Genomic DNA, 16,108 nt, shown 5'->3' with positions numbered 1-16,108 from the left:
GTCTATAAAATGAGGGGATGCAGCTAGATAATCTGCACGGCAATTCAAATGAATTAGAAGTTAAATGGAAAAAAATTGGAGGCTTTAGTTCAATATGAATCAATGTTATATGACAACTGAAAAGTTAATATTTAGGGTCCATTAAGAGCATACCATTTTCAACTAGGGAAGTGAGCATCCCACTCTACTCTAACCTGGTCAAAACACTTTTGGAATACTATATTCAGTTCTAGAGACAGTTTATGAAGGACGTAGCTAAGCTGGTGAGAGTGCAGAAAAAGGCCAGCTAGAATGGTGAAGGGCTTCAAGATCATGCCATACGAAGAGCTAAAAGAACTGGGACTATTTGGTCTCAAGAATGATAGACTCATAGACTTACAGCTGCAAGGAACCTTGGAAGAAAAAGACAAAACATGGTAATCAGCCCCTCTGTATGTTAGCATAACTGTTCATTTAGGGAAATTGTTGTTGTGGGTTTGATAATAAAAACTTTTTCCCATTTGTGTCCAGTGGAGAAAAACGGTTTACAATTTAACTTGTGTATGATGAATTACCAAGTTTTTAAAACCATCATGTGTTCTTTTATTCCTCTTTGTGGAGGCTGCAACTATGAAGGATAGTTGGTTACCCATAGATCATTACAAACTCACACCTAATTTAACTAGGTTGATGTTATGTACCTGTTAATGCTTATTACTTTTAACCAATCAGACCTTTTGTTGCATAATGTTTCTTAGGAAAGACTCTTCTAGTATGTTAACAGATGCAACTAAAAAATGTATAAATTAGTGTACGAAAAAACTCTTGGATTATGAGTTTAAATCCTATGAGTTCAAAAGCTGAGGAGAGAACCTTGTTCTGGATTGCAGAGGGCTAGTGATAGAGTTCCAAAGTCCAGCGAGATGTAGTAGAAGCAGTAATTATGTTCACTCAAGAGCCAAAAAAATGATTCTTCTGGGGTTGTGTTAATATCTAGATGTCTTCAGTGTCTTAAATTTTCAAAAGGCTGATTTGCTAATATATTGATGTGTGCAGTGGATAAATGCAGACCACCTGCAGGTGCTAAAATTCTTCCTGGTTTTTTCCTGCTCCACATTTTTAAAGTTAAAAGGCAAACTCTGCAGTATGTTTTAGTGATTTTTCCTTGGCTGTGGAAGGTCCTCCTTTCTGGGCCAAGGTATTCTTAGGCCCGTACTGCTGGTTATTACGGTTTCTCTGGCATGGAAAAATATGCAGTTAAGCTCCCCTCCCTAATGTCCATCCATTCCTGCATTGCAGCTTTCTGACATGGAGCACTTTGCCTATTTTCCAGAGGGCTACATACTAGAATGAAGGCTGAGTCATTCTGTAAAGAGATTAGCATCATGCCAATTAACAAATTTTTTTTTTTAAAAAGCAGCAGGTTCTACTTCACTGACACCTCCAAGAAGACTTATCATTGTTCCAGACAATCTTGCTAACTACAATATGGTTACACTGGTCCCTCTCCAAGGTCTCTTCCAACATATATCTGTGAGATTCCGTGATATGTTAGCAGGTAGAAGGGGAGGAGTCAATAGACACTCAAAATGCACTGGGGAAAGGTGAGGGGAGCCAGTACTTAGCACAGTGTGCCTTGTACCTAACAGATACTTAATAAATGCTTGTGAATTGAATTGGAATCAGGTTCTACAGGAGGCATGAGGAGACAAAGCAGAGATTATATTTAATGAGTAGTGATACCTATCCTAGGTGAGTGGGCAAAGATGTTGAGCTTTGAGGAATGCAGGAGCTGGGGAAAGACCTACCTTCGGATAATCTCTATTTTTTCAGTGAAGTAGGAAAGCTAGGCCATCTATAAAAATGGGAAATGAAGGTTCAATTGTGAGAGAAAATATTTAGAGCAGTCACTTTATAAGGAGTCACCAAGGGTAAGAATGAACAGCATCAAGGACTCAGCTGAGGTAATACACCATAAATTTTTAGTGGGCAAAATCAGGTTTTAATATTACAAAGTGCCGGTAAGATAACTATATATGCCCATATTTGTGCACTTGAGATGGGATAGAAAAGAGAGCTATAAATGCCCTTCACCCTCCTTCCCTTGGGGCTTAAAACCTTCCCACCACCCTTGCTAGATCTATTATAGTTATAATTACAGATAAACCACCCTATTATTTCTTCCAATGAAATAACAATGGAATTTCATTTAGCTTCATGGTAAGCATAGTCACTTGTTTTGCCTTCATCTGCCTATGTGGAAATATGCTTTCTCTTAATTTTAACCTCCATCACCACATTACTTGGGACTAGACAAAAAATAAAGGCTCCATAAATGTGCTTAAAATACTTCATAAACTGTAAGGCACTTTATAAATTTGGGTTATCACTGTTGCATCACTCCTCACCCTAGACAAGTGCCTAGTTTAGAAGCAGAGCAGATTAAGATATTCCAGAATTTGAGATATTTACCAACTCCGACCGAGCCTGGCCGCCTGGCCAAAGCCATACTTAACACAATGAAAATGACAAGGATAGAGTGAAAACCAAGACCACAGTTGTTTGAAAGCAGTAATTTTATTGGCAATCTTTTTTTCTGCCTGATCCCAGGACTCTGGCCCCACCCCAAACATGGCTCCTCTCATTTTTGAAAGCTAGAATTAATATCTATAGAATGCCAACCCCTGACTGTGGCCCAGCTCCTCCATTTCTCCAAGCCTACTCAGAAGCAGCTCCTCACAGCCCCTTCCTTATAGAAAGGAGGAGAAATAGGAAAGGTAAGTAAGACTTTAACAGGAAAAATTGGTGGTAACTTGCCCGAGAGTTCAATTCCAAGTTTCTTCAAAAACCAATACAAAACCTCCAAAATAAGTTCAGTAACACAACAGATGTGCATTTGCATCATGAATTGTTTTGAAAGTATGCACAGCTTCATGGACTCAGACCAGGTCTTCCCATCCAAGAGAAAGCCCTTGTTCTCTAGTCCCTGTCCCTCTGATTTATCACAACAGGAATAAATAACCACGGGGCCCTGGGCAGCTCTGTCGTCTGACCTGCCCCTTTGCCCACTGCTACCGCTGTGTTGCCAGTCCAGTCTCATAGCCCTCCGTCTTCATGTCATTGAGCCCCAGCTCCTCGTTCTGATCAAATGTGCGTTTATAGCGCTCTACCTTCATCTCTGGGTCATCCTCCGGGGCATACACATTCTGGTAGACAAAGAGGAAAAAGTCAGTGGCTGTGCACATCCTCTAATCCGGACCCTCTCCTCCAAACTCAAGTAGCTAACTATCCCTAAACTCCCAGGAACTCCAGAGTTGCTATGCAAGGAATCCATTTTCTAGACTGATCGGCAACCTCAGGGAAAAGATGAATGAATGGCATTATCCAGCCCCAGGTAAAACCAGGAAGTAGGTGAAGCTTGACTATGGCAACCTCCCAACTCCCTTCAAGGTGTCTTCTTGCCTCACTAATGGCAAAACTTCCCATCTTGTTCACTTATTAAGGTGTGAGATGACAGAAGTTTAGACTGTGCATAGGGATGTCAGTAATCTTAAATTACTCCTTTCCCTCAGATCCCTGAATGGCAGACATCACAGCCTCCCCAACCCTCACGTACCCTATTGAGACTGAATAAGATTTAGTACACGATCTAGGAAAGGCTGCCAATCACCGGACTAGATCTTCCTCCACAGCCACAGGCAGATGGGGAAAGAACGTCATACACATAATCCTTTGTGCCTTACTCCAACGTCACCGAGTCAGTTCGATTCTTTCTGGGAGCTAATTCTCAGAGGACGGTCAAACCTTCACTGCACTACTGGCCTAGAATGATGTCCTTTTATTTCTTGAAAAAGGCCTGACATGTCCTTAGCATCAAGAGCCTAATCCCACAGCCAGGCAAAGCATACCTGTAAGTAGCTGTTTCCTGCCGGATCATCCAGAATGAAGTGAGCATTCATTTTGCCCTCTATAATCTAACAACAGCAGGCGAGGGGTTAAAAGAGAGGCAACAGCAAAAAGGAAGGAAAAAAAGCATGAATTTTTTTTTATCCCGTAGCTCCTGGAAGTGGGGACAACTATATCCACTGTCACTGCTATAACGAATAAGGATGACGGTGTTAATGTTGCTGAGCTAAGCTAGTGTGTGGCCCTTTATATTTCCCATCCGGCAAACTACAAAAAGGATGTGGGGCATGAGTAGGTCTTCCCGTGCTTACGAGAGTATTGGTCTTTGTTAAGACCAGTTACCCCTTACCCGGTCCAGCTTCTGGCTAAACTCCTCCAACTTTTCTGTGCGGTCAGGATTGGAGCTGTCACCCAGTGTAAAAGGGTTCCTAGTGACCTGCAAAAGCACAAACTCCAAGGTTAGTCTCCCAAATTGTTAGGGAAACATCTTGGTTATGGCTAAGAAGGGTGCCCAGGGAGTCTAGCTCATCCTCTAACTATCCTATGGCTTTTTTTTTTAACTAGATAAAAAGGAGAGCTCATTTTAGAAGTCTACAGAGCAGGAATATAAAAGATAATAGCATTAAAAATCAGGAGAGGAGGCAGCACTGAGTAATGAATGGAACCATTGTTTCTCATTGGGCCTCAAGTCAGGAAGGGCTGAGTTGAAATTCCACCTCAAACACTAAGAGCTGTGTGACCTCAGGCAAGTCACTTAACTTCTACTAGCCTCAGTTTAGTTATTTATGAAATAAGGAAGCCAGTGTCATAATGGCTTAAATTGAATTCCGGAGCAGCAAATGGTTGGGAGGAAAACATTTCCAGTCCAAGATAACTTAAGAGGTCAGCAGGAAAGGTCTGCCTCACCCGGGTGACGGTTGGGCCTGGAGGCCAGCATGGACCCACCAAGGTATGCCAGCAGGAGATCTTGGAGGCAGCTGTAGGCAGCAGTGTTGGCAATAGCTTTGGGAGATCTCAGCCCACAAATGGTAAGGTGGTCAAACAGTCAGAAAGAGATTACAAGGGGCTCTTCACTGGGTTCAGGACCCAGTTTCATTGCCCAAACATAGTTCTAGGTCAAAGTTCAGGACAAAGACGAGTACTAGCACAATAGCTCTTGCAGCCACAGCGGAGCAAGGGCCCTGCCCTGGTCACAGTTCCAGGGCAGACAGGGAAGAGTGCTTGTGGTCATTCACCCCCAAGGCAGAAAAAAGCATTGTCCTTGTGGCTGCAGAAAAGCGGAGTAACTAGTCACAGTTTCAGGGCCAAGAGAAGAGCACTAGCACATTATGCTACAGAGGAACAAGGTCAGGAGAGCAATGGCTACCCCTGTCCCACACATCATACCACCTTGAAAGTACTGAAAATTTAAAAGAGCCCCAGAACTAGCTCTCAAAGCAGCATGACAAAAAACCTGAAGCCTGGGACAGTGCTCCCACCACCCTGGGTGCAGAGTTTAACTTTAACACAAAGTTAAAGTCACAAAATACGTTGGAAAAATGAGCAAAAAAAAAAAATTGACCATAAAAAGTTACTATGATGACAAGGAAAACCAAGACACAAACTCATAAGACAAAGCTGTCAAAATAGCTATAAGCAAAGCCATAAAGAAATGTTGCAAATTAGTCACAAACACAACAAGAATTCCTAGAAGAGAGCAAAAAGGATTTTAAAAATAAGAAAGGTAAAGGAAAAATTGGGAAAAGAAATGAAAGTGATGCAAGAAATTATGAAAAGACAGTCAAAAGTGTGATAAAAGCCCCAAAAAATACTGAAGAAAATAACACTTTAAAAAATAGAATTAGCCAAATGGCAAAAGAGACACAAAAGCTCACTAAAGAAAATAATTCCTTAAAAACTAGAACTGGACAGCTGGGAACTATTGACTCCATGAGACATCAAGAAACATTAAAACGAAGTCAAAAGAATGAAAAAAAAATGTGAAATATCTCACTGGAAAAACAACTGACCTGGAAAGTAGATCAAAGAAAGGTAATTTAAGAATTATTAGACTACCTGAAAGCCATAGAGTCTGGACATCATGATTCAAGAAATTATCAAGGAAAACTGCCCTAACATCCTAGAATCAGAGGGGTAAAATAGAAATTGAAAGGATCCACCAATCACCCTCCTGAACGAGATCCTAAAAAGAAAACTCCCTGGAATATTGTGGCCAAATTCCAGAGCTCCCAGGTCAAGGAGAAAATACTGCAAGCATCCAGAAAGAAATAATTCAAATATCATGGAGCCACAGTCAGGATAACAAAGATTTAAGAGGTTTCACTCTAAAGGATCAGAGTTTTAGAATATGATATTCCAGAAGGCAAAGGAGCTGCAAATGCAACCCAAAATCACCAACCCAGCAAAAATTAGTATAATCCTTCAGGGGGAAAAATGGATATTTATAAAATAGAGGACTTTGAAACATTCCTGAAGAGAAAACCAGAGTTGAATAGAAAATGTGACTTTTAAATACAAGACTCAAAAGCACATAAAGGTAAGTAAGAAAAAGAAATCATAAGAAATTCAGTAAGGTTAAACTGTTTACATTTACATGATACTTATCGCTCCCCTCACTCACATGATACTGAATAAGCAAATTAATTTGGGAAGAATTGTTACTTTAGTAATATTCGCTTGGCCTACCCATGAGCAACTGATATTTTTTCAGTTGTTAAGATCTGACATTATTTGTGTGTGAAGTGTTTCGTAATTGTGCACACTTATTTTAAATAGTTTCTCTACTGTACTAAAAATGTGAGCTACAGCAATAAGAGAAGAAAAAGAAACGGAAGGAATCAGAATAGACAATGAAGAAATAAACCTATCACTGTGCAGATGATATGACGGTATACATACTGTGCCGTAAGAAATGACGAGCAGGGTGCCTTCGGAGAAACCTGGGAAGACTTACATAAACTGATGCAAAGTGAAGTGAGCAGGAGGATGCTGGATAGGGTAACAGCAATATTACATGATGACTTAGCTATTCTCAGCAATACAATGATCCAAGATAATTCCAGGACTTGTGATGAAAAATGCTATCTACCTTCAGAGAAAGAATTATCAGAGTCTGAATGCAGACTGAAGCATAGTTCTTTTATTCTTTATTTTTCTTGGATGTTGGTTTTTACTTTGGTTTGTGTTTTCTTTTGCAACATGGCTAATATGAACATATATTTTGTATGACTTCATATGTATAATCTATGTCAAATTGCTTGCCTTCTTAATGAGAGGCAAGGGGAGAATTTGGAATTCAAATTTTGTAAAAAATTAATGTTTAAAAAACTTTTTACATGTACTTAGAAAAATGAAATTAAAAATAGGGAGAATCAAAAAAACAAAACAAAAAAGAGATGCTGAGTAAAAAAAAATTTGACATGATGGAACTTTTGCTTGCAGTAATGGATGAGAAAGGAGGAATTCAGAGCAAAAAAGGACAACAAAAAACAATATATACAAGGGTGACAAATAGCAGTGAAAATGAAAAAAATAATGAAAAACCAACAAAGGTCTTAGAGGAGAGACAATGAACAAGCGCAAGAAGACTCACACAGCAGAGATTGGGGGGACTACTGGGACAGAATATTGTTTACATTTTCATAGAAGGCTTCTACAGCAAATATTTTAACTTATTAATAAATTTTAATTATTTTTCTTTATCACAAGGGAAGGTTCAATTTGGGTAAGAGAGGCGAATAACTGTGAAGTTAAAGTAATACAAAAAAGAGGGTGTGGGTGGGGGTGGGTATGTGTGTGTGTGTGTGTCTGTGTGTCTGTAAAAGTATGACTGTAATAATAAGACAAAAGCCATCAAGAAAAATGCTGTGTATGTATGTGTTTTTAAAAGTCTATAGACTTTTAGGCCTAATCTCAAATTATGCTCAGGGTAAGGAATTCCTAAATAGGGGAAAATGGTCCAATCCTTCTCCCAGCACAAGTGCTGGGCTTTACATATAGCCCAAAGGACTTACCAGATCACAGATGTCTTTCAGCAGTCCCTCCAAGGTGGTAAACTTGCCCCCGAGGGCACCCATGCCCAGCTCAAACTCCAATTCTGGGATTTCTACACTGCATGTCTCAGACTACAGGATGAGAGAAGAAATGGAACCTTAAACCAAGATCAGGGATAGAAAAGCGGAGTATCTCTGAGTTGATCATGAAAACATTCTGTAGCTACTGGCAAATAGCCTAGCAGTGACTGCTGAAAGTCAATCTCAAATATTCCATTTCGTCTAATGCACCAGAGGCTACAGACCTAAATAAATGGAGTATATTTAACCAAGGGCAGATAGAAGCAAATTATTCTCATAATCATAGTATCTACACTATTAGGCACCTTGCTATGGGAGGGTAGAAAGAAAGTCCTATAAATTATATGTTTAAGGTTAAATGATTGAGCTTGAGGATCACTTCTGATCTCACCAGGGCCTTAAAATTCCTTCTCTACCTGTAACCCCACAGAGAAGTTTCCTCACAGAACTCTAAGGAAAGGAAAATATTCCTGCCTTTTCCAACCTACTCTCAAAGAAAAGGAGAATGAAGCAGCTTCACCAACAAGAAGATACAAAGAAGAACAGTCAATGTCACAATCAGACCTACCTTCAGTATATCCCTGGTCATGTCTGAGGGATCCGTGATATGAAGGGTGATCCTGGTGCCCAAGGGTTCCACTGCACCTCCTGACTTTACCTACACACCAAATTCAGTCAATAGGGAGAAGGGGCTCGCGAGCCAAAAAGGAAAGGGGTTCTTGTGAATCAAGGATTCCCCCAAAAGGAAGCCCATGTCAAGGATAAGGTATGAACTAAATCTAACCTGGCCCACTCAAGGTTCCCAGAAACAGCAGAGAGCATATGGCAGGAGTGGAAATGGGGAAAATTTAACTAAAAGTGGAGGTGGTTGCAATGGACCAATTAGAACCAGGAGTGGTCAAAGAGTCAACCGTATTCACCTCCAGTATCAATGCCTGAAAAAAGATATTACCTTTCCCCCACCCCAAATAGGCAGGATCAACCAAAGAAGAGTTTGGGCTTTCAGATCTAACCAAGCAGCCTTGAACTCACCTTGTATGTCCCCTTAAAGAACCATCCCCCTCCCCACTAACAGTCTAAAAAAGAGAAATGACAGAAGTAGTCCCTTCAGAAAAATGGACTCATCCAGTCTCTCCCTTCGGAGGGCAGGGGGTCCAATTCAGAGCCTACCTCATTAGTCCGGTGCCCACAGTTGTCACAATTGGTCGCCATGATGATAACCTCCTTAAAGTGGGGGATTTCTGGAAAAGTGGGTTAAGGAAATCTGCCTTCTGTGTAGTAAGGTCATCCTCCAAAGGGACAATAATAAAGACAAAGGTCAACAGTCAAGCTATCTAAAGAACCTAATTCATAGAGCAAGCTTGTGGGCACAGCTGTATTTGTCCAGGGCATATTTCGTGTCAGGCCAGGTTTCCAAACCACAATGACTCCAAAGATGTCAGAGAAGAAAAAAGTCACAGGAAAACTCCAGGAAGTGAGAGGAAGAGTCAGTGACTGCTTTCCCTCTCCGGATGCCAAGACCAGAATCTGCAATTTAACCCACAAAGGCATGCCCCTTGCCCAGAACACATGCTTTCCTGGAGATAATACTCTCTGGCTTCTAAGTGATTTCTTCCATCTGCCAGACAGAGGAATTCACAGCCCCACAAAAGATACGGACTAATTTCATGTTGGTGGTGGCAGGAGCATTGCACTCAGGGCAATTTGTGTTGAACTGTAAAACCTGGGATGGGGGGTAAAGACAAAAAGTAAACTTTCCAAGCAGAGGATGCTCAGTACAAAGACATTCTTGAACAAAACAGTCACCTATATCTCAAGGGATCCAGCAAAAACCTAAGGAGGATCCGTCTAGCCCACCCACGATCCCATTCCTATGCACATATCCAATGGGACTCAGTATAACTCACTTCATTCCTGAGATCCTCCACGGGGTCAGTGGACTTCTCTTCAGGCTCTTCAGTCTGGAACAAAAGAAATGCAATTACCGAAGAGCTGCAGTGAACATTTCATCCACTCAGAAAGATTCTAGGTTTGACAGAGATGCTAAGGGACAGAATGACAGCCTGAAGGACACTATATATGGCCTTATGTAATCTTAATCATTTACCCTCACCCCAATAAGGAACCTTAGAAAACAAAATCAAAGGCATACACCTGCTGAAATAGGGCATGAAGGGCTTAACTGGAGAATACTGAAAGGGGTACAGGTATTACAAATGACTGAGTCTGCTAAGGGTGAGGCGCTTTATAATACTCAAAGCATTCCTCCTCCTCCTCCTCCTCCTCCTTACTATTCACCTTGAGACCCAGCATGTCTCCCTGCTGGGGAGTCCTGGTGTAGTGTGTGATCACCAGAGCCTCATCTTTCCGAGGGGCATACGGATTCTCCACAAAACTGTTCCCTGAAGGATCATCGATGATCTATCAGGTGGATAATAAATGACAGTAAGCTCAAGAAGAAAATGTTTTAGAATCCACAACTCACCATCGCAACTTAAAAAAAAAAAAAAGGGACCCGTCTTCCCAGCCCACCCCTGTGGACTAAGGATGGGGTCCTGGTAGCTTCCTCTGCTCCCCCCTTCAGGGTTACAGCACTACTCACAAAAGTGAATGGGGAGTCTACCCGCTTCAGCTGCTTCAGCTTGGCAATGAACTCATCAATTTTCCCAGCCACTGTTTCCCCCTTCGCCTGTCATGAACGCCGAGATAAGAAACTCTGTTGCTCCATCAGGCACACATTCTAGGTAACAAGCTTTCAAAAGAGTAGCCCAACAAAACACAAACATCTAGCAAAACTGCTAAAGGACAGTAAGAGAGAGCCTGGAGGTTAAAACTTAAATCCAGCGACCAAGCTGGGTATTGACTTTAAATGGCTTTGCTCTAGTAGTCGGATCAATTCAGCAAACATTATGCACTGGTTTTACAAAGACAAAAATAAAAGTTTCTAGTTTCAAAAAGCTTGCCTTCTACTCTATATAACTTGTACGCAGGTAAGTAAAATACAAAGTTAAATAAAGAAGGAACAGCACCCAGGGTGGGGGTGGGGGGGGTGCCAGGGTTGGGAGGTGAGTCAAGGGCTTCTCAGAGGAGGTGGCGCTTAAGCTGTCACTGAATGCTTCCACAAGCTTCCCAGCTCAATTCCAACACTGAATCAGGGACTATTTTTATGAACAGGACACTAAATACTATAGAGTTGTGGCTGACGCCTAAGAGGACAACTAGTCCCCAAGTTTACTGGAATCTGACACTGCACAGCTTACCCTGCGGGCTGGCTGGTCCTGTTCCAAACCAGAGATGGCACGACTAATTAATCCTTCGACAGTTGTCAGAGCTAATGAAAACATCAAAGGGGGCAACGTCACTTATACTGGATTTCTTCATCTCCCACCTTAACACAATTCTTCATTCCCCAATATAATTCAATGATGACCACAGATGTAAACTCTCACGTTTACTGAAGATCTACTATCAGAGATATACTAAGAAAAACTGCATGTATGTTTCCTTTGTTTGGGATAGTTCCACACACTCAAACTCACCTCCTTTTTGGCTGAAAGCAGGAATCTCAAAGTCTAACTCTGGGATCCTTACTGTGGCACAATCTGTTTTCACCACCTCTCGGTTCATGTCCTGCACAGAGAGATAAGGTCACGGACCACAATGACAGCAACACTGCCTCTTCCCCTGGGCCCACAGAGATGGGGAGCTAAACCTGATCCCTACCAGTCTTCATTTCAACTAACACAACTCAAAGCTTCAGAAATCAAGAAAATTTAGCAGGGAATGGAATGGTCTGATACAATGGGCACCAAGCTGCTGAGTCGTTGGAGAAGGAAGGATACGTTGTCAAGCATCTTTATAGGACAAGCTGTTCACCACGAGCACCTGCCCTCCCATCCCACCTTACCTCAGGAACCTTAACAGACAAGGTGTAGCGCACACCCTGTTCCTGGATCCTGCCTGCAGACTGAATCTCTGTGTTGGACCAGCCACAATGCTCACAGGAGAAAGAGCTTACAATGATCTCTTTGAAGAAGGGAATCTTGGTTAGCAGAAGGCGAGTCATCCCCTGGATGGATTAGACCCCAGACAAAGAAAAGTGAGGCCCTTTCCCCAATTTCTTATCCCCTCATATCTCCAGAAGGGACTCCAAGGAGGCAGGCCTCAGGATCATTTCCCACCTCCTACCCCACTGTCTTCTAAAATCTCTAATTTTTTCCATATCTTAATAAACAAGCATTTAAATCCTATGCTCAAGCTATGCTCCCATACTTCTCTCTTTCACAGCAAAAGTCATAGGAAAAAAAATGTCTCAACTAACTGCTTCCACCCACCTCTCTCTCCCTTCTCAACTCCTTGTAATCTGGCTTGTGACTCCACCAAAAAACTGAAACTTCTCTCCAAAATCAGCAATAATCTGTTCATTGCTAAATCTAATGGCCCTTTCTTATTGCTCATCTATCCTGCACTTTCTGCAACATCTGACCCTGCTGACAACCCCATCTTATATAGAGATTTTCCCCTGCTTGTCCTCCTACCTGTCTGATCTTTCCTTTTAAGTTTCTCTGTCCATGACTTGGCTGTGTGACCATGGGCAGGTCACTGATCCTCTCTAAACCTGTTTCCTCGCACAAAAAATGAGGGGAGAAGGATGTAAAAATGGACCCCCTCCCCAAAGTTCTATCCTGGGCCCTCTTCTCTCATTCAACACTCCTCCTTGGCAACCTTACCAGCTCCCATGGATTCAACTGTTACCTCACTGCAGATGACTCCCAGTCTATGTATCTGGTCCTCATCTCTCTCTTGAACTTCAGTCCAGGATTTCTATCTAGAAGTCCCAAATCTGGTTGTCAAGCTCACTATGTTAAAAACCAAACTCATTCACTACCTTTCCCATAAACCTACTCCTGTCGCAGTCACCCAAGTTTTCAGCCTAGGAGTTACCTTTCATCCTCAACTCTTCACTCGCACCAACATCCCCCATGTCCAGTTTCTAAGTCCGGGCAATTCTGTCTCCACCTCACCTTCCATCCTTTCCTTTCTCCACCCACACTACATATACCCTAGTTTTGAGGTCTCCATATCCCCTTGCCTGGACTGTAGCAAATATCCTCTTAACTGGTCTTAAGTCTCTCATCTCTCCAATCCATCCTCCACCAACCGAAAAATTACTATTCCTGAAGCAGAGCTCAAACCATGTAACTTCCCAATTCAAGAAGCTTCAGTGGCTCCCTACAATCTTTAACCTAGGGTCCACAGACAGGACAGCCCCCCCGCAAAAAGGATCCATGGATAGGTTTCAGAGGGTCCACAAAGATGAATGGGAAGAAAACCCCTTACTGAAACTGAGCATTTCCTTCCATTACAGAAGTGAGCAACAAACCATTCTGGTGTCATCAGCACCTGTGACTGTCACCAGCAGAAGTCAGAAGTATTCTCATACCCCATTACATTGTTTGAGATCTCAAAATACTGTGTATGCCTACAATTACTTCAAAATTACTGGTCATTACTGGTTAAGCTGATTGAAGTCTTCCTGCCCACAAGCTGCGCTTCCTTTGTAGTCCCATGCATTTTAGGTTAGGTATTTAAAAACATTACTCTGAGGAGTCCACTGCCTTCATGTAACTGCCAAGGGACAACCTGACACAAGAATGTATAAGAACCTCTACTCTAAGATAAAGTGCAAACCCCTCTGTTAGGAATTTTGAATTCCTCACCCTCTGGGTCCCGACCACCTTTCCAGGGTGATGGATAGTCCATCGTCCTCCCTCATCCACTCTGTCCTCCAGCCAAACTCACCCTTTGCTTGTTTTATGTCCCATGAGTGTACCTGTGCCCAGGCTGTCCCCTCCCAAGTCCTCTCCCGGACCCCCTCCAATTCCAAGAATTCCTGACCCCCCAAAACCCCTTCCTGGAAGAAGAGGCCCTTCCAGACGTCCCTTGTTGTTAATGTGGCACCGCCCCCCCTCCCCCCCCCCGCCCCATCACTCTGAGTTTGTTTTGCAGAGACCCATGTTTACTTGGGTAGGGCAGACTGCCTTTGCGGTTACAGCGCGTGGCACACAGCAAGTGCTTAATAAATGCACGTGTGCCTGCTCCCTTCTAAAACCACCCAGACTCCCCAGATACTACAGGGTCAGTTTCGGCGCTGACGGACGGGACAGCAAGGATGGCGCCTCTCTTTCTAGGACTCGCCCCGGCCCCGGGCCCCCCGCCGCTCCCAGCCCCCGGCCTCACGTTGCCGTAACAGTTCATGCACAGGGACTCGATCTCCGTAGGCTGCTGCTCCTCATCCTCGGCGCTGATGGGATGGAACAGATTCCCGGAAGCGAGGGCGGGGCCCCCGGGAGGGCCGGAGGCGGCGGCGGTCGCGGACCCCGGCCCTACCCCGGCCCCGACACCAGGATCCAATGCCCGGAGAGCCGACATGACCACCACGTTGGTCCCAGCCGCCTCCGCTTCCGGCTTCCGCCCCGGGGGCGCGGCCACGCCTCCCTTTCATAGGAACTTCCGGCGTATAAAGGTACCGCCCCCCTCTTAAAGGGCCCGCTAGTTTGTAAAAGCTTTTGGAGAGGCAGGAGGAAATACGTATGTCCGCCGGAAGTGACGGTAGAAGAGGGCGTGAAGAAAGAAGACGGAAGGGTAGGAAAGCTCCGCCCCAGGAGGCGTGGAGATCACAGCTTTTCTCCGCCCACCAAGCACTTCCCTTCTACTCTCCTACTGCACCACTCCAGTCCTGCCTCCCGGCTCCGGGCTCTACCTGCCCCGTGCCCCCTCTCCGTGTCCCCCTCCCTCACCCTGTCCCTGCCCCACAACCACCGAGCTCCCCCCTGAGGAATAAAGGGAGAGGCCCCTTTGGTCCCACATCCCTTCGTGTCCGATCGTTCCCACGTTCCAGGCTCCTTCAGGTCCGGCTTTGTGGTGAAGCCCGGGTCCGCAGACGTCCTCTCCCAGGCTGGCCTCGGGTCCGGTGCCCGCCCCGGATCAGTGCAGGCCCCAGCCCACAGCTTGCGCCCTCGCTCACAGCCTTCAGCTGCATCTCAGTTAAGGCTCAATGCCGCTAGGTATTACTGGGAAGAGAGGCACGGAGGTGCAATGAGGAAGAGCTGAGTTCAAATGCTACCTCAGACACCTGCCGGCTGCGTGGGTGACCCCGGCCACGTCGCTGACGCTCTCAGTTTCTTCAGCTGTAAAGTGGGCGTAATAACACCAACCTCCCCGGGTGAGCGGGGGCATCAGATGAGCCTGGATCCCCGGCTTTCATTCGTCTCTGGTTGCCATCCTTTCAGGTCCCTGTCCTGTCAGCAGAGGGCCTCGTCTCCCAACCTTCCGAGCAGACACGAGCGTCTTCACCTCCCCTCCGCGGTACCTCGGAGCCTCTTTGCATCCCACCCACCTGCTCCCTTTGCTCCTACCCCAGAACATGAGGTGGCCCGCCTCCTCAATCTCATCCCGTCCTGTATTCAGGAATCGTTGCGTCCGTCGTTCTTTCTCACATGCTCTCTCTCGCCTTGTCTTGCCTGTCCTTTCAAAACAAACAAACCAAACCTTTTCTCCTCCCTTTCACCTAAATCCCTAGAAAGAGAAGTCTGCCTTCGTATGATTCTGCCGTCAGAGCCCTGATTCAATCCTCATTTCCTTAGACCAGGAGTGGGGAGCCTGAGGTCTGGAGGCTACGTGTGACCCTCTAGATCCTCACGGGCGGGGGGCGGCCTTTGACTGAATCCAAACTTCACAGAACAGCTACCCTTAATAAAAGGATTTGTTTTGTAAAACTTGGACTCAGTCAGAAGGCCGCACCCGAGGACCTAGAAGGCCACACGTGGCCTCGAGGCTGCAGGTTCCCCACCCCTGCCTTAGACGTTGGCTTCCACTCACATCCCTTTACTGGAACCACTCTTTCAAAGGGCAGCAGTAACCTCTTCTTTTCTCAACCTGACAGCTTTTTCTCAGGCTTCATTCTCTTTGGCATTTTTATGACGAAGATGTTGATGCTATACATCATAGCCAAAATTGCTATAACATTTTAAGGTTTGTAAAGCATTTTATGTGCAGTATCTCATGTAAGCTTCACAACAACCTTGTTGAAGTAGGTGGTACAGAGATTCCTATTTTAGAGATGAGGAAACTGAGGCTCAGAGAGCTTG

At 44.3% G+C, this 16,108-nt stretch overlaps 1 protein-coding gene across 2 annotated transcripts; it reads right to left on the bottom strand.

Moving 5' to 3' along the window:
• Positions 1–2,537: 2,537 nt before the first annotated feature.
• Positions 2,538–15,429, bottom strand: ZPR1 (ZPR1 zinc finger). Of its 2 annotated transcripts, XM_036745967.1 has the most exons (15): positions 14,199–14,265; positions 12,497–12,576; positions 11,866–12,027; positions 11,498–11,588; positions 11,219–11,289; positions 10,561–10,647; positions 10,257–10,379; positions 9,866–9,919; positions 9,615–9,681; positions 9,129–9,199; positions 8,527–8,616; positions 7,899–8,009; positions 4,235–4,321; positions 3,888–3,953; positions 2,538–3,185 (listed from the first exon to the last, which is right to left on the bottom strand). In XM_036745967.1, the coding sequence occupies exons 2-15, from the start codon at positions 12,548–12,550 to the stop codon at positions 3,051–3,053; spliced, it is 1,269 nt and encodes a 422-aa protein (XP_036601862.1). In that variant the 5' UTR covers positions 12,551–12,576; positions 14,199–14,265; the 3' UTR covers positions 2,538–3,050. The 2 variants fall into 2 exon arrangements, with proteins under 2 accessions (XP_036601862.1, XP_036601861.1); XM_036745966.1 differs by lacking the exon at positions 12,497–12,576 and having other exon boundaries at positions 14,199–15,429.
• Positions 15,430–16,108: the final 679 nt, after the last annotated feature.

This window comes from Trichosurus vulpecula, chromosome 2 (assembly GCF_011100635.1).
Source record: "Trichosurus vulpecula isolate mTriVul1 chromosome 2, mTriVul1.pri, whole genome shotgun sequence".
In the NCBI taxonomy this organism is placed as follows: Eukaryota; Metazoa; Chordata; class Mammalia; order Diprotodontia; family Phalangeridae; genus Trichosurus; species Trichosurus vulpecula.
This window is presented reverse-complemented; position numbering and strand designations above follow the sequence as displayed.